At 44.3% G+C, this 22526-nt stretch overlaps 1 protein-coding gene across 1 annotated transcript in view; it reads right to left on the minus strand.

Moving 5' to 3' along the window:
• Nucleotides 1-20172, minus strand: part of LGMN (legumain) — a 32345-nt gene extending 12173 nt beyond the window's left edge. The window contains exons 1-4 of the mRNA XM_068398279.1: nucleotides 20101-20172; nucleotides 13599-13782; nucleotides 5611-5708; nucleotides 4658-4739 (exon numbers count right to left, since the gene is read on the minus strand). Of these exons, the coding sequence (XP_068254380.1) occupies nucleotides 4658-4739; nucleotides 5611-5708; nucleotides 13599-13736 (318 nt within the window). The 5' untranslated portion in view covers nucleotides 13737-13782; nucleotides 20101-20172. The remainder of the gene's footprint in view (nucleotides 1-4657; nucleotides 4740-5610; nucleotides 5709-13598; nucleotides 13783-20100) is intronic.
• Between the last annotated feature and the right edge of the window lie 2354 nt (nucleotides 20173-22526).

Here is a 22526-nt window from a genome sequence, read left to right on the forward strand (position 1 = left end):
AAGGAAGAAGAGAAGAGTTTTAGGGGTTGGAGACTCCTTCCTAAAGGGAACTGAGGGCCCAATATGCAGAGCTGACCCCCATCACAGGGAGGTCTGCAGTCTGCCTGGAGCCCGAATCAGGGATATCACCAGGCAACTCCCCAACCTGGTGAAGGCCACAGACTACTACCCCCTGCTGATCTTCCAGACAGGTGGGGAAGAAGCTGCATCCCGTAGTCTCAGGGGGATGAAGAAAGACTACAAGGCCCTAGGACAGTTGGTGAAAGAGTCTGGGGCACAAGTTGTTTTCTCCTCCCTACTTCCATTTTCAGGTGATGATGTGGGATGGAATAGTAGGATTCTCTCTATAAATGCCTGGCTACGAGACTGGTGCTACAGGCAGGGCTTTGGGTTCTTTGATAATGGCTGGTTTTATAAGACACCAGGCGTGACCATAATACATGGGAAAGGTTTATGTTGTAGGGGCAAAAGGGTTCTGGGACAGGAATTAGCAGGGCTCATTCAGAGAGCTTTAAACTAGATTCGAAGGGGGATGGGGTAGTAGCTGGGCTTGCACCACTGGGGCAACGCTCTAGTGTTGAGGTAGACCAGGAGGCCTTCCATCCCCCTGGGGTGAAATCGGTGTGCTCAGCTCGCTCCCTGAAATGCCTGTACACCAATGCACGCAGCATGGGGAATAAACAGGAGGAGTTGGAAATCCGTGTTCGGTCGGGGGGCTATGATCTAGTGGCAATTACAGAGACTTGGTGGGACACCTCGCATGACTGGAATGTGGTCATGGATGGCTATGTCCTGTTCAGGAAAGACAGGCCGCTAAGGAGAGGTGGTGGAGTTGCTCTTTATGTGAGTGAGCAGCTAGAATGTATCAAGTTCTGTCCAGGGGCGGATCAGGAGCGAGTTGAGAGTTTGTGGGTGCGAATCAAGGGGCAGGCTGGCAGGGGTGATACTGTTGTGGGTGTCTATTATAGGCCACCAGATCAGGATGAGGAGGGTGATGAGGCCTTCTACAGGCAGCTGAGAGCAGTCTCGCAATTACAGGGCCTGGTTGTCATGGGGGATTTCAACTACCCTGATATTTGCTGGGAGGCCTACTCAGCCAGCCATCCTCAGTCCAGGAGGTTCCTCCAGTGCATTGATGATAACTTTCTGATGCAAATGGTGGATGAGCCAACTAGGAGAGGAGCGCTGCTGGATCTTATCCTCACTAACAAGGAGGGTCTGGTTGAAGCGGTGAAGGTTGAGGGCAGCCTTGGTTGTAGTGACCATGAGATGGTAGAGTTCAAGATCTCATGTGGCAGGAACAGAATAGCTAGCAGAATTGCAACCCTGGACTTCAGGAGGGCCAACTTTGGCCTTTTCAAGCAATTGCTAGGGGAAATCCCATGGGACAGGGTACTAGAAGGTAAGGGGGCTCAAGATAGTTGGTTAGCATTCAAGGACTGATTCTTCCAAAATCAAGATCAGAGCATCCCAGCAGGTAGGAAGTCAAGGAAGGGTACCAGGAGACCTGCATGGTTAAACAGGGAACTGCTGGGCAAACTCAAGTGGAAGAAGAGGGTGTACAGATCATGGAAGGAGGGGCTGGCCACTTGGGAGGAATATAAGTCTGTTGTCAGAGGATGTAGGGAGGCAACTAGGAAAGCTAAGGCCTCCTTGGAATTAAACCTTGCAAGAGAGGTCAAGGACAACAGAAAGGGCTTCTTCAAATACATTGCAGGTAAAACCAACACTAGAGGCAATGTAGGCCCACTGGTGAATGAGGTGGGGGCCCTGGAGACAGAGGATAAAAAGAAGGCAGAGTTACTGGATGCCTTCTTTGCCTCTGTCTATACTGCTGGAGGCTGTCCTGAGGAGCCCCAGACCCCTGAGGCCCCAGAAGAAGTCAGGATAGAGGAGGAATCTGTCTTGGTTGATGAGGGCTGGGTCAGGGACCAATTAAGCAATCTGGACGTCCATAAATCCATGGGCCCTGATGGGATGCACCCGCGGGTGCTGAGGGAGCTGGCGGAAGTCATTGCTAGGCCACTCTCCATCATCTTTGCTAAGTCGTGGGCAACGGGAGAGGTGCCTGAGGACTGGAGGAAAGCGAATGTCACTCCAGTCTTCAAAAAGGGCAAGAAGGAGGACCCGGATAACTATAGACCAGTCAGCCTCACCTCCATCCCCGGAAAGGTGATGGAGCAACTTGTCCTTGGTGCTGTCTCTAGGCATATCAAGGATAAGATGATCATTAGGGGCACTCAACATGGCTTCACCAAGGGGAAGTCATGCTTAACCAACTTGATAGCCTTTTATGAGGACATAACCCAGTGGATAGATGATGGTAAAGCTCTGGATGTGGTCTATCTCGATTTCAGTAAAGCGTTTGACACGGTCTCCCACAGCATTCTCGCAGCTAAACTGAGGAAGTGTGGTCTGGATGATCGGGTAGTGAGGTGGATTGTGAACTGGCTGAAGGAAAGAAGCCAGAGAGTAGTGGTCAATGGGACAGAGTCCAGTTGGAGGCCTGTGTCTAGCGGAGTCCTTCAAGGGTCGGTACTGGGACCAGTTCTATTCAATATATTCATTAATGACTTGGATGAGGGAATAGAGTGCACTGTCAGCAAGTTCGCTGATGACACAAAACTGGGAGGAGTGGCTGACGCACCGGAAGGCTGCGCAGCCATTCAGAGGGACCTAGACAGGCTGGAGAGTTGGGTGGGGAGAAATTTAATGAAATATAACAAGGGCAAGTGTAGAGTCCTGCATCTGGGCAAGAACAACCCCAGGTATGAGTACAAGTTGGGGGCAGACCTGTTGGAGACCAGCGTAGGGGAAAGGGACCTGGGGGTCCTAGTGGACAGCAGGATGACCATGAGCCAGCAGTGTGCCCTTGTGGCCAAGAAGGCCAATGGCATCCTGGGATGTATTAGAAGGGGTGTGGTTAGCAGGTTGTCCTGGTTTGGCCTAAACCAGGCCGATTTTCCTTTCAGTGTTTTTTACTTTCAGCTAAGTCTCCTCTAAGTAACTGCACTTTCTGAAACTAACTGCATGTTTTCGCAGACAGTGTCTGCTTCCAGGACTGATAACGCTCGAAGTTTGTAGTTATCACTGAGGCACCGGTAGGGATGTTGTGCAGAAAGGCTCTTGCTGTACTTGTTCTTGAGAGAAACCAAGGTCACTGCTGAATTCCTCACTGCTTACGAGCGAAGAGCCGAAGGGGGGTCGCAGCTGCAGGGGGAAGCGGACAGGGCAGGTGACCCAAAATTGACCAACGAGGGTATTCCATCCCATACACGTCATTCTCAGTATAAAGCAGGGGGATCACGAGGGTCTCGCTCTCTTTCTGCTATGGCCGGTGTCCAAGGAGGACTCCGTCTGTTTTCCTGCTGCCCCCGATCCCGATCCGTGCATTCCTGAATCCAGCTCTCGACCATCGCTAGGCCCAGCCTGGGCCTTCCCGGAGCCTGCCCTGCAGTGCCGGTGGTGACGTGGCTGACTTCAGGGGAGCTCAATCTTGGTTTTGTATATATATTTGTATATATTTGATTATTTCTATTATTGTTATTATACTCTTTTTCATTATTATAGTTTATTAAAACTGTTTTAACTTTCCAACCCAGAAGTCTCTCTCCCTTTTCCCTTTCCCTTTCCCTCTGGGGGGAGGGGAGGGGGATAACAGAGAGCATCTGCCACAGGTTTAATAGCCGGCCCAGCTTTAAACCGTGACACAGGTCAAGAGAGGTTCTCCTCCCCCTCTACTCTGCCCTGGTGAGGCCGCATCTGCAATATTGTGTCCAGTTCTGGGCCCCTCAGTTCAAGAAGGACAGGGAACTGCTAGAGAGAGTCCAGCGCAGAGCCACGAAGATGATTAAGGGAGCGGAACATCTCCCTTATGAGGAGAGGCTGAGGGAGCTGGGTCTCTTTAGCTTAGAGAAGAGGAGACTGAGGGTTGACCTCATTAATGTTTATAAATATGTAAAGGGCAAGTGTCATGAGGACGGAGCCAGGCTCTTCTCAGTGACATCCCTTGACAGGACAAGGGACAATGGGTGCAAGCTGGAACACAGGAGATTCCACATAAATATGAGGAAAAACTTCTTTACAGTGAGGGTAACCGAACACTGGAAAAGGCTGCCCAGAGAGGTTGTGGAGTCTCCTTCTCTGGAGACATTGAAAACCCGCCTGGACGCGTTCCTGTGTGATATGGTCTAGGTAATCCTGCTCCGGCAGGGGGATTGGACTAGATGATCTTTCGAGGTCCCTTCCAATCCCTAACATTCTGTGATTCTGCAATTCTGTGATGACTTGCTCAGATACTGAATCACAAAATCACCAAGTGATTGGATTACTGTTCTGATCTAATGAAACAATTAGTCTTACACAGCTGTTCTTCAGATTGAGTTACAACATTTATGAATGCAAGACATACCCTCCTTTTATTTCGTGTGCCAGCACAGAAACAACGTAAAGGTTTACGTTTATGACCAGTGCTCCACTTCAAAGCATTGTTTACACTCATCTTATGAACACCAATCTTCATGCCAAACCATGCAGGTGAAGAAGAAGGCGGCTTTATGCTAGGTGCATTTTGGAATGTAAGCCTCAGGCTGAAAGGATTTATCCAGAACACTGGCTAATGTTGAACGTTCCCTGGGGAATGGTGTTTCATTCCTACCTCCTTTGTGTAGTCCTTGGGCACTCCAGCATACACATCTGTGCCATTAGGTCTATTGATGACTATGCCTTTTGTTGGATTTCTGAAAGTTAAACAGAACATAAATATGAGTAATTAGTTGTCTGGCACACAATGACCACAGAACAACTAGGAAACCATTTAAACTGTCCTGACTGGCCAGCTTGCCTGAGAGAGAGTATGGGTACTTGCACCCTGTGTCGTTAAGTGATCTCAGAATATAAAGGCCTTTTCACTTCAGTCAGTTACATATACTTGCCTCAGGTGTTCTCACCCTCAGAGTACCTTCAAGTATCCCACCTCAGATCATGTTGATTAATCTGAAGATGTAGGTGGATGGTCTCTTATACTATCACCTCTCTGCTTTCAGTCTTGCCTTTAGGCCCTTTTATTCTTTGCTCCCAGTGCTGCTATGCATGTGAAGTCCGCTGATTTCTGCTGAAGTTGTCTCAGGATTAGAGGCTGTATAACTGACCTGCTTCATATAGAAAGCAATGATAGGCTCTAGACAGTCACCAAGAATGGGACACGTACACTTCTTTGTTGAATGTACATTCTGGGAATTAATATCATAATGTCCCTTCAAAAAAAACCTGTAAATCATACACAGAGCTTCCCTATGTCTGTGGTTTTAGGCTATTTATCTGCTATAAAACTGTGATGCCTGGGAGTTAATATCACTTACTCTTACAACCATGAAGCTCTGCAGTCCTCAGTGCCACAACTGATGCTGAGTTGTGGAGTAAGCCTTGGAAAGCTCATGAGCACATGTCAAAGAAGAGTTATTGTGCTGATGGATAAAATGTCTCTATGCACATCACAGGTGGCTTTAAAGGCTTTTCTTACAAAACTACTACGAACTCAAAACACAATGGTGACTACGGTGCGTTTGTAGTAACCATATAGCTTGTGACTAGTGCACGTTCATCACTTACTCTTCATTATCAGCAATGTCATCATACATCATGACAATGATCTGTTCATCTGGAATTCCGTTTCGGTGTACAATCTGGTATGCATGGCACACGTCTGCCTGAAATTAAGCAGATTTTCATTACTAGTTTTAATGGAGATTTTTACCTTTGAGAACAGAAGAAAAATAGTTTTGCAGGCCGCAGAGCAGGCTATTGTCCAAAAGCAACTGCATTCAAATGTAAGAGATTGAGGGTTGCCAGAGGGCTAAAATGCACAGGTTAAACCAAACTGCAATGTTTTTCTCTAACTAGGAGTAGTTGCATTAATAATGGAGACTATGATTAAAGTCTCTCTCTCATTTACCTGTTTTGATTTGTTATTTAAACAGAAACCAGAAGTTATTTCAGACTTGGTACCGATAACAAAATTTAAGAAAAGCAATCATCTTCTGCGTTCTGTGAGAAAATCTAAATGAAAACCGTGTGCCAAGGAGAAGAAGAGTTGGATTTCCACTAATTTCAATTAGTTCTGCACGAAGTCTGCATGACTAAGCATCAAAGACTGTTCTTGGCTAAAGCAAGTATGGTTTACCAATCTCACCTCTGCAAAGATTTTATTAAATTTTGTTTTACTAGATGAGAATTTTGGTTAAGGAAAATTTCCTTTTTAATTATGTATTTCTTGTAGAGTAACACTGAAGCAACTTCAGGGCAAGAAAACAGATTTCAGTGGAAAACAGAATTGCAGAATTTCTCTTCAGGCTCTTTTCCTGACTTGTACAGGATATGAATAAGCAGATTTTCTTTAAGGAACTATCTTCCCATGATGTAGAAATAACAATACTCATCAAAGTGATATTACAGTAAATGCAAACCTCTATCAGAATGCTAAATTCTTAGTAATCCCAGCCCAAATAATTATCTTTCTAGACTTGCAATCTGTGAATGACCTAATGGGATATCAACAATCATTCCTAAACTCCAGAACTGCAACCTACCACATGCTAGAAAAGCTGTGCAGATTTAATGGAACAAATCTCATCTAACAAATACACACTCCAAATGCAGGCAAGAAGCAAGCTTTAAACCTTACGTCTGTTGAACTAACCTGATTTGCTAGCTTGTAAACCAAACTTAAGTGGTTTAAATGGACCTAAGTAAGTTCAGATGACTCAAGAGTATTAGTGATTTTGACTAGTTTAACTGAAAGGACACTGTGAAATCCTGTCACTTTATAATCCTTGGTCTTCTAAGTGTGGCTGAAGCTGAAAAGAAAGGGTAGTTGTGCAAGACTCTGGGAAGGGTGAGGCACATTCAATGCTAATGAACTCTCCCACAGCAAAATCTCTTCACGTGACTAACTATGAACATTAAATTGTCCTTACTAAGGCAGTTCCATTTCCTGCTATGCAGGTCAGCCTGTGTTCTCTTCCACCTATCCCAGACAATCTCCACTCTTTATAGTTCTCCATTTCCTTGTATGACATTATACCAGCCGCTGCCTCAACAAGTCAAACGGTAGAGGTTAAACAGAGTTACAAAGGCATCACATAGCATATGAAACAGCAGAGTGCAGGTTTGACTAAGCATGTATTTGGTTTTCAGAAGCAACCCAAGCAAAAGTAGAAGAAAACACTAACTGGGGCACCTCTACCCTGATTGATAAATAGATCATAGAACCCCTCTCTCCCTCAAGACATAAAACACTTCTGTTACACTGACAGAAACAGTTATAGCCTGCTGACACAAGGAAATGCTTAGGCATACTCTAGTGATAAAACATCAACATATTCAACAAACAAGTGTCTGTGCTCCCACAGACATGTGGTTGGCCAGTAGGGACTTCAGAAGTGTTTTTAATTAATACCAGTACCCAAAACTAGTAAAGCTTTGTAAATGCATATTATCAGCATTTTTTTGTCTCCTCTCTCCTTCCTTCCAATTAATTAACTATTTGCTCACTATGTCCTGTCTTATTTAGTAAAGTAGACATTGGTGGTAAATTTAAATGGGTTAAATTCCCTAGTGTGGAGGGAAACAGATCAATGTAATCAATTCCCCTCAACCTTAACTTATGCCTGTTTGGGGACTGTCCCAGCCTTTTAAGGCTTTTGCTACAGGAACTGTACCTGCCAGTAGCATAATTATATCACCAACATAGGCTAAAGCAGCAAAACCATGTTTTGTTGCTAAAACTCCATTGGCTAAAGTAGGACAGTTCTGAGTAAATGGTTGGGGTTTTTTTGCCTAGAGTTTGCTGACCTGATCGGCCACCTTTGATGTTGGTCACATGCTCCTCTTGTTCCCTCCTGTACATACAAAAAAAAAAAACCCCTCTACAAAACCAGAACAGAAACAGTCTGCTGCTAGAGTAGGGAGGTGTATGTGAAGCTGAAGTATTTCCTGTTGATGTGTAACTGCCTCTCATATGCTGCTATTTGAGCCTTGTTTCTTCCCAAAATATTTCTGGCACAGCTATACCTGTAAAGCACCCTAAAAGAGACAGCTAATGTTGTTCCAGATCTCTTGTTGGTATTATTCTTGTTGGTTTAGTATGTGGAATGAACACTATGAACATCTACTGGATAAATTGTCATTAAATGCAAATCATGCTCCTGTGGCCGTGATTTGGGGTGGGTAGCAGCTGCCCTGCGCAGAAGAGGAGAAGGTGTAGCTGTACAGCTGCTACTGCACAACTGACCTCACATGTCAGCTCCAAAATGGGACACTGTTAATGGCATGGTTCAGACCTTTCATCCCCAGGTTAGTCTAAACCTGTTGCTACATCAGCAAATTTATATGGAAGAAAACTATGCTTAAATAATTAACTCCTAGATTTTGAAGGCATAGGCATCAGAGGTGGAATTCCCCCGTTTTCCTGGGATGGGCATTTTGTTTCCCAGCATGTATATTTGGGGGAAATTCTAAAAAGAAAAAAAAACACCACCCCAACTTTCCTCTACCATACAGCTGTTTAGGCATTTGAGTGACACAGCTTTCAAGTAGAATGCTTGGGGGGGGGGCGGATTTTTGGAAAAATCAAGCTGTCTTAGGACACATGCATGCACAAATAGTTCCTAAAGGGAAAAGGCTGGACTTCTGCGAAATTGGTTACTTCTGGTCTTATGACTGGTAGGTTCACGGCTAAAAAGCATGTGTAATGAACCGGCAGCTTCATTGCAAAGCAGCACTGTTCCCATTACAGGTACACTGAAATGCCATGGCCTAAAAAAAGAATGAACTCTAATATATAAGCACGGTAGAAGAATAGGTCTGAAATGCCAACCATGTTTCATTCCCTTGCTTAAAAATACATCAGTAAATCAGCCAAAAACTATAACTGTATTAAGAACTTTAGAAAGGTTTTGCTGTAGCTTCAGTTATAATTTTCTAAGCACAGCGAGGAAATGTTATTTGAAGCCAAGCAGCCAAGGCATCCTTGATGTCTGTTACCTGCAAGACTGGAGAATTTAGGACTGTCCTAGACTAAGATACTGCTCTGGTTTGTAGCGTTCAAACCCTGAAACCCTGGCCCATAAAGCTCAGTAAGTATAAGACTAAAAACAACAACTGGAAACAGACCCATGTATGCAAATTCATATGTTTTTATTTTCAGCATTTTAATTTTGCCACACTTTTTCAGCTATTTTTCTCCTCAAGTATGTACTCCACCTTTAGTAAGACTGTGTTTCACATCAGGCTTTTCCATTGACTATGTCTTCTGAGTATCCAGAAAGTATTGGTCTGTCTCTCTTTCTGATGTGTTTGTGAAGCCAGCTTTAGGTTTGAGTTAGCTGGTACAATCATCTCCCAGGAGAGGCAGAAGTATATACAAAATTATATTTTTCTTAAGGAGAACTAGTTTGTTGGCTTGTTCTCTAACTCTACCAGTAGCATTTAATGCTGTATTTGCTCATATATGTCACTAAGCTTTCCAGAGATATATCATCTAGCTCTTCGCATGAGCCACCTTCCCAGGGAATGGAGGGAGTACTCTTTCTGGTATGTATTATTAGTGCTTAGTTGCATTTAGGCAATAGCAGCCAGTCTGGTAATAAAAAAGCTGCTGTAGAGAAGTCAGAGTAACTGCTGAGGAGCAGAGAGGAGCATGTCGATAGTCCTTCCACAGCCCAAGCACCTCTAATCAAAAACATTAAGATATGGGTAAAAACATCAAAGAACTGAGAAGCTACAAGCATAAAGCAATATAGGAGCTAGCTTTGCCATGACAGTAAGTAAGCCTATCACCTTGGGCTGTATAGTATTTAAAACACTCAAATTTATTTTAGGAACTTGATGAGAGAGATGTGCAAGACAAGTTTAGATCATCCTGATTAGTCCCTGTTCAGCCATCACAGAGGAAACAAGTGCCTGCAAGGTGTGAATCTCCCTCATAGCTAAGTGCGAACGGTGGCTTTTTTCCTTATCTTGTCTATGCTTGAGGTTTGCACCACTGACAGTGGATCCTGACCACTGACAGCTGAATTACAAGTCTTCTAAGTAGTTTCACATTCCTTGAGGTTACAGGTGCAAACTCAGTGTTTCCAGGGTCTGCAGAGTCATACTGCACAAGCTTATGTTCATGGGGTACATACAGTATACAATGCTGGACTATTTTCCCCACAACTTTTCATGTATTAAATTAGAGACATTTTTGAAGGTGTAATCTTCTTCTCCTTTTATGGTTGTTTAGTCAGATGAACACACACTGACACCAGGTAACTATCGTGGAAGGCAACAGAGTATGTTTTGACTGCGCTGTGTGCAGACAGCATGCAAAAAAAAAAAATGGAGCTCACAAAATCTAAATGTAATACAATCATGCAACATCATTTATTAACTGTACCCTGAACAGCTGAACTGAGCAACTGAAACCCAGAGATGTGTCAGCTGAGGTCTCAAATTACAAAGGAATATTATGAGTCCTTAGCTGCATGTAGGGAATAGCAACCAGTCTGGTAATAAAACAGTCACATTGAGGAACTACTCACAGGAACATTCACATCTACAAATTCACTTGTACACAGGTGAGACCAGAGAAGTTTTGAGGAAGAAAGGTGACGGCAGGAGGAAAGTGAATTAGAGCACAACATATTTCATTCTGCCGTTTCTCCCTTGGAAAGCAAAGAATTACATACATCTGCAATCCTGGAGTGCTGCTTTGCTTTCTGACAGTACAGGTATTATTGTAGTGAAAAATAACCCGTGTTTCTGCATGTGTTCACTATGGAATGACTTTCATGACAGATGAAGCACAGAACTGGAAGTCCAAGTCTACTCCTGGTTCCACTGCAAGTGACTTGAGCAAATAATTTAAATACTCTCAGTGCGTTTGCTTCCACTACTGGAAGGTAGGGAGTACTAACACACGCAAAGACACAGTTACCACTCTGCATAATGTTTCCAAAAATCTGTTATAGCTCCTGAGATTTCTGCGGTACCTTTCCTCCTCTGTATAACTCTCCTAAAAGTCCATGGTTCAGTCAGTTTTGCTGGGAACAAGTTTCCCCAATTTTTTGACACCCAAAGCACCCTTCTCTGGATTACACTTCGTAGCACACACATAGTGGATTTTCCATGAGTAACTGCTGGGTCTGTCTCACAGTATGCCCTCCTCACTCCTGCCAGGCCCTTAAGGTTGGCCACAAAAGGCAAAGACAGCACAGGCTTCCGATGTGCTGCATCTTCTGTGAATTGATTCTTTTCGTAACAAGTGAGGCATAGTATCTTGCCCAGGGCAGGTAAGTAGGAGCTCAGCCCCATTCTGAAGGATCCTTCACGCAGACTCTCTTATTTTGATGCTGATTTCATAACTTTGATAGGATTATTAGCAGTGTTCTAATTTTTTTTTCCAAATGTTAATACTGTACCTGAAGCAAGCAGTCCAAGTCAAAATACAGAAATTTCTAGCAGTGAAATTCAGAAAAATCTGACACTGCAGATATTTTGCATTGTTAGTTGACATTATCTTCAAAATTAAGGTGTCTAAAGAAATCCCGTTCTCATTTTTCTAACCTTGAAAAGCAATTACTTAACAACTGTCTGCAAAGCATGGCCACACTTAAAAATTAATTTGCTTCTGTGAAACTGGCATGTTCAAAAGACTTATTGGTGGACACAAATATGTAAGTGCACATCTTGTGTTCTTCATAACTCCATTATACCTGGCAGATATACTCACTGACAAAGGTTAAAAACTCTGCTTGGGCAACTGTAGATAATTCTCATGAGTCACAGCTTCAAAAATGTAATTTTATTTAAAGAATTAATGTTGTGGTATTAACTGCTCCTAGAGTGGAATGGAGCCAGCAAGACTGGTTATACAGCAATAGCAACAGAGCACACCTCAGTAATTACATTTAGACACCTCAGGGCAGGCAGTGATCAAGTACAACATTAGTATTTTTATAATTGTATTCTGATTTCAACTTTTAAAATCTCTTTTTTTCAGATTTAATTTGAAACAGGAATGGTTTATATTAAGGCTGTAATATCCCAACTATGGTTATCAGGTGACAGCTACAGTGCAAGGAGCCGACAAAATCCCTAAAACCAGTTTGTCAAAGTGTTGAGCTGGCATTTGCCAGTAATAGGTTCTTCAGATGCAAAGATGCAACAAGGTTGTCAGTCTGGTTCATTTGGTTTTAAGCTCCTGACTGCGCTGCAAGTTACAAACTGATTGTGAGCTGAGGAGGAGGAGAAAAATAAACACAAAACTCAGTGTGCCCAACACATGGAAGGCTCGCTTCCTCCTCAATCAACACAAAGAGAGGATGAAGCCTCTCTAGATTTTACAGCCAGTTACATTAAAAATAATAAATACTTTAACAGTTTCAGTGTTCAGCAAATCAGATTGATATATGTACCCTGTACATTTAATACAGTTTAACTTTTAAAATGCTGGTTTTGTACACTAGCGTTTCAATCTCTGTTCGAGTTCACCTTAAACAATAGTCTAGTAAACTATTTTTCTAACATTTAAAAATGTACAGATGTATACATAAATCAGAATTAAACGGACCATGTTTTCCAGGAAAGCAAGAGGTAGTTCCAAGTTTAGTGTAAAGATTGTGTTTAAGTGTAGATCAATTTGTTTACGGGATTGCCCAAGAATTCCCCAAAGGGAAAAACTGCCGTAGTCTCCTGATTGCTCATTATAAGTCTTGAACTTAATCAGAGTTAAGTCACTTGGATTTAATCCTGTCCCTCCTGACACTCACACTCAGACCACAATTCCACAACACACTGGCTTGGACAGCAGTGTCAGACTCAGGAGTTTCTGTTCCCTTTTCTCCTCTTTCTGCCATTCACTCTGATCCCTGCACCCCAATGCACCATATCCTTGTTGTGCCAACACAACTCTGAGACCATGCTGTCAAACACAGTGAGCAAACTGATTCAGGTTAAAAAGAACCCCCTTCTGCACATCCTCCACCTCACAAAAACACACTGTGCATTTGCAGCCTTCGCAGATTTTTTATCTGAAGAAAGGGAGCTTTTTCATAACATAAGGAAAAGCGAAAAACAAATGGAAAGAAACATGCACGTGTCTCAAAATGAGGTTTAATTCTAGACATCATTTGTTCACCTGCAACTTGGAGTCAGATCGTCTAGCCTAGTAATAGAATATTTAGCCTAAATGCTACAGGTCTCCCAGGATGCAGAAGCATGATTAGGGGAAGAACACTGCTTCTCATGATAATGACAGCTTTTCAAAAGATGAAAGACAGGACAGAGTTGTAAGCAAAACAAAATTCAAATAGTAAAAGGAGCAGTGGAGGTGAATTCTTGGGGTGAGAATGACAAGAATTAAGACCAGGCTGTGAGTGAATCTTGTTGCTGTTCGTTTTGAAAACTTCACACACTCCTGGAAGTCTAGAAGTAGAAGCACTTGGCCAAATGACAAAAGGGCTGAACTAGTCTAGGCAGCTATCATCTCCCCATGAGTCCCAGAGCAGGCCATTTCTGGAGTGTGGCCAGCACCAGCACGTGGGATCAGTGGTCCTTACCTGGTGTCGATAGTTGTACCAGCCATTCGAACCTGCAACAATCACCACCCAGTGCTTGCCTCCATCTTCAGGATCTTCCATGGGGAATGTGCTGATGCCCAGAGCACAGCCCAGCAGCACAACTGCTTTCAGTATCATCTCTCTTCTTTATTTACTCCACAAATGGGAGAAAAAAAAAAAATCCCTATGAAGAAGTTTGAGAGAAGTAGATCAGAGGACATCAGGTAAAAATAAACAAATGCAAAACAAACATCAGTAATATCACAACTAGAAGCTTTCTTGCTTGTGGGTTTTTTGTGTGTTTCACAGACCATTCAACCCACAGTACAAATTCTGGTCATATCTTCATTTAGCACCAAGCTGCTACTAGTTACAAGAGTTTTCTGTCAGCTTTCAAATCTGACTGAAAGCAATTCTGAATAGGACAACCAAGTCTTTCAGCTCCCTCTGGTTGTCTTGTTCTATAAAAACTGGTAATGAATAAGCCTCAAATACAGAGCAAGCTTCATTATCAAGTATTTCACAGATAAATTTTTCAGATCAATACTACTCTCTTGGTCTCTGCTTATGTAGTTCACTGGTTTCCACCCACTGGCAATCAGCCCATTATTATTGAGCAAATCCTGAGTGATGTAGGCACAAGGATGCACAGACATGGAGAACTGCTTGGGAGTTGAAAGGTCAGAGAGTCACAAAAGCTCTCTGTGCCCACAAAGCCAGAGAGGGTGGAGAGAAGCCACGCTGCTGTTCTGTACAAGTTACAGCCCTAACTGCTGGGGAAAGTGCAGACTTAATACAGAGAGCCTCGTGCTATTTGTGCAACCTGTTATGCTCGTGGAGAGCAAATGTGCGCCGATACCACATGAAAGAATAGCATTTTCGCCTCTTTTGTGCAACGGTTAAGTGTTTGCACAAGGTGCACAGCGAGAGAATCGGGTCTGAGCCTGTAGACGTCAAATCCAGAGCAGAGAGGAGGTTTGAGCGCAGGCAGAAACGTCTCTTTCTACTTTCTTGAGAGGACCAGAAGTAGTGTCCCCCCTACTGAACTTCCTGAGCACCTTGACTATCTGGCCATATCTAATCAAAGGTTTTCTTTTGGGTTTGGGTTTGTTTTTTGGGTTTTTTTTTTGAGGTGGGGGAGGCTGGGGCAGGTTATGTATATTGGTCACAGTCTCAGGTCTGCTGCATCCAACATGTAACTCACGAAGCAAACTCCCCTGAAGAATTGCATGCTCTTAGCACATGCACATTTCCTTGTGCACTCAGAGACGGGATTTTACACTGGCCTACTTACAAAAAAGAGATTCTGGAGGTTGATCATTGCTGCTATGCATGTAAGAGGTGTTGTAGTAGGAGGTGGAGTAGTCTACTTTAGCATGGTTTTCTCTGGAATAAAAGCTGGAAATTCTCAAGCCATACGACACAGTCACAAGGCACAATGTCAAAGCTACCACCAAACCAAGTAACTTAACAGTATCTAAGTCAGCCTCAGTTCCCCACAGTCAAAACCATCCACCTGCAGACACTCAAGTGAGGCTGAAACAGAGAAGTAGCCCGCTCACCTCCAAAGCAGTTGTGTACAGTGAAGACTGCTAACGTTACATGTAGTACGGGTCTTTCCAAGACTGAATCTACTGGTCACCAAGATTAAGTCTTGCAGGCAGTAGTAGGAAAAATATATTATGTATATATTTGGAAGCTGTTTTTTTTTTTCTTTTTAATGGAGCTAGCACAAAATAAAGGAAGTCACATTAGCATATCAGCTCTTATAGGAAGAGCTGTTACCACACAGAAACACTCCAGAACAGAACCAAAAAGACAGAACCAAACTTTAAGTGCTATGACACCACTTCTTCCAAAAACCCATTTGAATCTAGGAAACTTATCTTTCAGGAACAAGCCACTCCTGTCACTGCCTGCAAGCATGAGATTTGGGAACGAGAACAATACACGATAATTTAACAATTTAGGGTTTGTTGAATTATTAGCTACTTCAGCAGTTAAGCGGATATGAAGGAATAAGCAGAATTTTTCTGCAGTTTGATAGGCAGTTACAATCTCTCATGTTGAGCTGGAATTGTAAATTCTTGTCATTGTTGTCGCCAAACAGTGACGGGTGGCTTTGCATGGCAACTCTGCCTTGTCTATCTTGTCACTTCTTCAGATGATTAAGACAAATAACACACTAACAACTGTGTTGAAGATATAGTGTGTTTACAACATCCACAAAAACTCCTTAGTTGTTTAAAACTTTTGTGAAGTGCCACAATACACCATGGGCCAACAAGCCTATTAATTCCAAATATTCAGTTTCAAGTATATCTAACTCCTGAAATATTACGGAAGAAAAGAAAATCAATATATTTCAGATGATCTGCTTAGAAATCTTAACTGACTTTGACTTACTGGAACATGGAGCCGAATTTCATGCAAACAGATCCCTCAGAGCTCAGTGTCTGTTTCACGAGAAGAAACTTTTTTCCATGTTCGTTAAAGCATAACTTCTCATTTCTCCAACTAAACACATTACTTGCATTTACATGAAAAATATAAAGAGAAAATAAATGGTTCACATAATTGCTGAAGGGCTGGAGAACCCTTCACGTGACGCTTAGCTCTCGGAGACGTAAATCACTAATTTGAATTCAGGACGTATCAATAGAAGCTGTGTTGCTGCCAGCTATTCAGTGGGCTGTACAACATGATGGCTAATCTCAAGGCAGATCCTAGAGACAGGCATCCGTCACGTGGAAACAGTCACCGCTGCAGTTCCTGATACACCACGCAACAGAGACTGAAGTAGCTTCAGAAAAAATACTAAATCCTGAACTGGAAACAGTTTGATGGGACTGTCTTTCCTCATGCGTTCATACTCCAGACTATACTAACACAGATCTACAGCTCTCAGGGCCATGCTGTGCGGGATGCAGGTGTACCAGATACCAGCCCTGCACTCTGCCTGCAAACAGGCCCACCACAGAAAAGCCCAGGGCCAGATCAGGAACAAATACACAAGCTATCAAGCCCCTCAGGAGGTCCCTCCACGAGGAGTTCAACAGTCTCCCACGTGGTACACAGATATCCAGATCCTCAGATTTCTCACCTCTGCTGAGACAAAGTTGTAAATGATGCAGAAGGCTCAGGGGTAAAAAAAACCCAAACAGACACCAAGAAACATTTGCATTGTATTAGAATACCACATATGTGTTGTCATGGGTTATTTAGAAGAGAAAAACCCCTTTTTTATAGTAATTAATGACATATAATCCCACTTATCTGTCTTTTCCTATACAATAATTAAATCAAATTAACACCAGAAAGAAGTGGGGGAAAACCCTAGACATACCACAATGCACTAATAAGCCATGATTAATAAATGCTCAGCTCCCCAAGGTTCTCCAAGCAGCATTTAAAATAGGTTTAACCGTTAAACACGTGCGGTGGCAATAGGTCTTTCAGTGCTTGTTTCCAACTACTAAAAAAAAAACAAACAAACATAAAAACCCTAAAAAAATCCCATATTTCTTCTTGTTTTAAAGAAAGCCTTTGAGTGCTCAGGCACACAATTTAAAAGATTGTGTTCTGGTTTGTGTTGAATGAGTTCTCGACCTGCAGTTGAGAGGAGAAAGTTCCCATCACATGCTATGTCTTCAGGTCATACTAGAAGAGAAACCAGCTCAGCTGACCAGCTTACCACAGGTACAGAAAAAGCCTTTTTCTGAAAGCAAGGAATCAAAGATCTGTCACATACGATCCTAGTGAGGCTACACGGAAGAACTGAAAATTCACTACAAAATCATTTTAGAGCTTTGGCTGACTCCCAAAAATAGGAGATCATTTGACCAGCTCTGCCTAGACTTTCTGGTAGGAGAATTAATTAACGTTGCTTTGGAGACCATGTCAGGAAAAAGGCACATCTCCCAGGCATAGTGGGTTCTGCATCAGATCTACACAGGCAGAACCATGACATGCACACACGCAGGTAGGCTGCTGCACAGTTTGCACAGTCCCTGGAAGAAGCATGGCCAGAACCGGGTGGCTCTTACCACAACAATTCACTCAGCTCTTAAAATCTGTTTTTCCTGACAGAGGTACCTTGACCGCTTCCCATAACATGGCTGGCACACAGCTCTGACTTGATAAGAGGGATGCTTAAGAAGGACCGCAGTTGGAAGTGGCTGGCTGCTGCTAGAACAACTCTTCTGGTCAACAGCCTGTTCCCTGAGTTCCCAGCTTTCCTTTGGGAAAACAGTCCACTAAGATCAAAAATCTTAGAATACCCTGAAGAAAGGAGTTTGAGTTGATCAAAGTATTTTCCACTAGTGTTTAGAGTCATGTTGACACTTTGGTAGCTTAAACTCCAATACCTCAAGCACAGCTGCTAAGACCTATAGAAACAAAAACCATATATCCATTTTCCCTTCATGTGAAATAAGTGAGCTAACAGTAATCTTGGGGAAAAACAACAGCCTTAAGCTAATCAGCTGATCATTCCATTTTTTCTTGGAAATCTCTATTTCTTTTCAGCTGCTCTTCTTATGACCACTAGCCTTTTAGTTTTCAGAATCAAGTCACAATTCCTTTTCCCCACCCAGTGCTTGCATATTGCCTGTCCCTGTAATATTTAGATGCTGATATCTACAAAATGTGACGCACGATAGCCCTCCTCACAGGAAACTAATGTCTGCAGTTCTCTGTCAGCAATGTTCTCCCTACATGTTGTGCCGGCTGCTACGCAAACTGAAGCGCCTAAACCCGTGATTAAGCCCCTGCGGAATTAGTCTGATTTTCTTTATGCACTTGTAAGGCAGAAAGAAAAAGTCTTTATCACTGTAAACTCTGATCAGGTACATTTTGAAGGAGATTATGGTCTCTGTTGCAAAACAATTCTTTACAAAGTCTACTAGCAACCATTTTATCAATCAGCTTAATTGGATTAGAACTTGTAGTAAAATAGTTCAGTATAGCTACTGAAGATGTATAAGTCACTTTTACTGTAAAAAGAAGAATTTGTAACTATGTTAACTCAGAATGGTTTTAAACATTTTTAAACGTTAAATAAAGGTATTTAAAAGTCATTTTAAAGACAAATCTGCAAACAGTAGAATGAACTTTCTTAGCAGCAGAGAGATGGCATCATTTACCAGGGAAAAAAATTTAATAAAATCACTCTTTATGCTTCCTAGGATGGTGATAATCTAGTGCATCTGGTTTAGGGGATTTTTTTTTTTTTTTCTACACACTTCAAAAAGCCCAGATTCAAATTTGACACATCTTAAGGCTTCAGTAAAACTGCTTCTGCTATTTACTTTCCTATCTGTCTACAAATACACAAAGTCTCTGCAATCCCATTCTGATGGCAGAAGAAATAGCTACTGCAACACTGCATGAACAGCTTTAAATTTATTACCTTGCATGATTCAGGGCTGGGGTGGTTGAGGGTAGAGAATTAAGTCAGACGAGGCTAGGCACTTCTGCTCAACAAACATGGAAATGTTTGGAGCTTGGACAGAATGAAACTCCGGAGAAGTGATTACATGGAAAGTCTGAGATTCCTGCACTCCACATGTCTTTTACTATGGTTTATCTTAGCGTTTCAGATCCTCACTGCAGTGTCTGTTTCAACCCCCAAACATAGACACCCAACACAGTGCTGTCTCATCCTCAGTAGAAACTAGGGGTGCTTCTAACTCCAAGAAGACCTTCCTGTTACGGCAAGGTTGTCTACCCGCTATAAATAACCAGCCCCAGGGCAGTACCTTTCGGGCATCATCAGCTCTTTGCAGCAAACCCATAAGTTCTTACGCCATCGTTTTCCCCCGTTAAAAATGTATCACCGGGGACTAAATCTGTGCTGCTGCCTCCCCCCAGATCTCCCTCCGGTGCCGGCCCTGAGCAATGCCCCTCTCAACGAGCCGCTCGCACTCCTCTCCCCGGTGAAGCCCTTCCAGAAGGGCGAGCTCAAACACGGCTCCCGAAGCAGAAGGGCCCCATGACAGGGGGGACAACTGAGCCCAAACCCCTTTTATTAGGGCAGCATGGACGATGTAGCTCTGCAGCAATGCCCACAACGCACAGGCAGAACGGCGGCCGCACCGACCCCCCTCCCAGCGTCCCAAGGCTGGGGGGCTCTGCAAATCGACCGAACCGTCGCCCCGCGTCACCCCAGCGCTAACGGGCAGGCCCTTAACAGCCCCCGCCAGCTGGGTGGGCGGCGACGCGCCGGGACGAGCGGCGGGGGCTCGGCAGCGCTCGGAGCCGCTGAGGGAAACCGGCGCCCCTCGACCGCTCCCCGGGAGCCGGCTGGGCCCTTCTTCCCTACCCCGGGCAGCTCTGCCGCCGGGGAGCGCAGCGGGCCGGCACCCCCTCACGGCTCACCCTCACTCAGGCGTACCCCTGCCTCCCTCCTCCCCGCCGCCAGCCAGCCGCCGGCTGTGACACAACCCTCCCCGGACAACACGGCCCCGCGGCTCGGCCAGCGCGGGTCCTCGCCGGCCCTTACCGCGCTGCCTGCCCAGGCGTCGCCGCCGCGGCTGCTGTGATTGCGGCAGGCGCCGTGCAGAGCCAGGCGACCGCGGGTCGCGGAGGGCGGAGACGGGCCCCGGCCAATCGCGGCCGGGCGGAGGAGGGGCCGGACCCCCGCCCGGCCGCACTACATGCCCCAGCGAGCCCGGCGCTCTCCCGCGCTCAAAGGGCCGCGGGCCTTGCGCGCAAAGCACGCCGGGAGTTATAGTCCGCCGGCTGCCCGGTGAGTCGCGCGGCCGAGGGTGCAGCCGTGGAGCGCGTCTCGCGTGGCCCGGGGAGCCCGGCTGGGCCGGGGGCGAGGGAGGCCGCCCGGTGCTCCCCGGGCCGTGCCCGCCCCGGCGTCTGTGCGTGTGGTGCGTTGGGCACGAAGGGGTCAGCGCCGGCTGCGCTTTCCCGTCGGAACGGTCATTTCGGGGCAGGATGGAGGCAGGAGGCCTGGAACGGGAAGGCGAAGGAATATGTCAAAAGGGTAATTCGTGAAATGACGTAAAAAAACTAATGCCCCAAGACCGCCCTTGTGTAGTTCAGCCAAGGTGGCCAGCAGAGCCCTGGCTTCTTCCTGCAGGCCGTGCCAGCCCTCGCTCGCGGCCTGCTCCCTGCCTGCGCAGGAGCGGCTCCGGTACTGTACAGAACTCTGCACGTATCGACAGAGAGGTGTTGAGGGGGTTTGGTTGTGTACTACGAAAAAGCTGTAAAGTCTTCTCCATTTTTAATGAGAGAAAGAGCAGCAAAGATCTTTTTTGAAAAGTAGAGCCACATGCTCTTTGCCTAATAAACTGCATAAAGAAGAGCACACCAGCTTCCCCCTTGCATGCTGACTTTCAGTTAAAAAAAACAAGTTTGCATTTTGTTACCAACCAACTACGTTTTTGAACGTCTGCAGAAAGTCATAGTTTTGCTCCGAGTTTGCCATTTGTGTTATTTGGACTGTCTCAGTTTTGTGTATGATCGTAAATGTAAAAGGTCATTACAGGTTAATGATCAGCACTTTTCTAGAAGCTGCAGTCCCCAGTAACCTGGCATGCCACCTGACAAGCTGTTAAAATTCAGGTTGGTTCAGAGATGACCTTTTTGAACTGACAAAGACCATCATGCTGGTTATCCAACAGGAAAAAACAAGCCCTAAACCTTCCTTTCCCCTCAATTTAATCTGAACTTCATAACCACGTGGGTTATGCTCATGCTTTGAGTATTATCCTCTAGCCCTAAAAGTTATCTAATATCAGTTAAGAGCATCACTGACCCATCATCGAAGTCCAAAGGTGTTTTTCGTGTTGTTTGTCATAGCTGGGCTACATGAAGTAAGTACACCTTGTGTCAGCTGTCACTCCTAAGAAGTCTAATAATATAATAGCCAAATAACCTGTCTAGAAATTCTGCATTCATTAAACATCAGCAGGATGTTGCTCACTGTGAAAAATAACAGAAGGGAAGACCCCTACAGGAATCCTGCATCTCAGTTAAATGCATCAGACAGGTACTAAAAACACTCAAGTAATATTCAGATTTTTACTACTGAATGCGATTATTTCCTTGATGGTGTTAGAAAGTTAGCAAGCCTTCCTGAATTGGGTGGGAAGTTTGTGTAAAGGAAAGATACGAATGGTCTTGCTGGGTATGTGGGCTGAAGTAAGCAGAGAGATTGCTAAGATGCAGTTGTGGGGAGTCTCAAACAGAAGTGGCTGGATCTCCTGCAGCAGGAATCCAGCATGGTCCTTGAAGAAGGCAAAGAAATAATGCTCTGTCAATCACACAAACACACATTTTAAGGCTATGTAAACAACGATGCATATAATCTTTTTTGAAAGAGAAAAGCACAGAAGTAGGTAAAAAACATGATGCATTTATGAAATGTTTTGCTCCTTGCTATGACAGCGCTAGAAAGCAAAAGTATCCATCACCCGTATCTCATAACAAAACTTCAACTCTCTTGAACGCAGTTCCACCAGCCCGCCAAAGCCACACGCTATAAATGAGAAGTAAGACGCTAGCAAACTCTGAAAGTGTTGACCAAATGAGAACAAAAAAAAAAACCACCCCAAATGTGAAACTTAAAAACTGCAGATAAGGTGGGTTCTTTCTTAATAGTGGGATTTTACCAACCAAGGATGCGAAGTCCTACAGACCACAGGGCTGCCGTACAGTAAGGGTGAGTAGTTTAGCTCTGATTCTGTTTTGCTAAGAGTGGTCTGAGAGGATCCTCACTCCTACCTCCAACACTGTGACACTGGGCTGACCTAAAAGTGCTGGCATGGTAGTAGCAGTTCTGGTAAAGCACAGATTTCCCCAAAAGAGGTGTTCCAGATTTCTGGCAGAACTCTGGAGATGTTTTAACACGGGTATTTATGGTACCATGCCTCTAACCTTACAGCTGATGAAATTTGGACTGAAAAGTCATTGCTT

This window comes from Nyctibius grandis, chromosome 4 (assembly GCF_013368605.1).
Source record: "Nyctibius grandis isolate bNycGra1 chromosome 4, bNycGra1.pri, whole genome shotgun sequence".
In the NCBI taxonomy this organism is placed as follows: domain Eukaryota; kingdom Metazoa; phylum Chordata; class Aves; order Nyctibiiformes; family Nyctibiidae; genus Nyctibius; species Nyctibius grandis.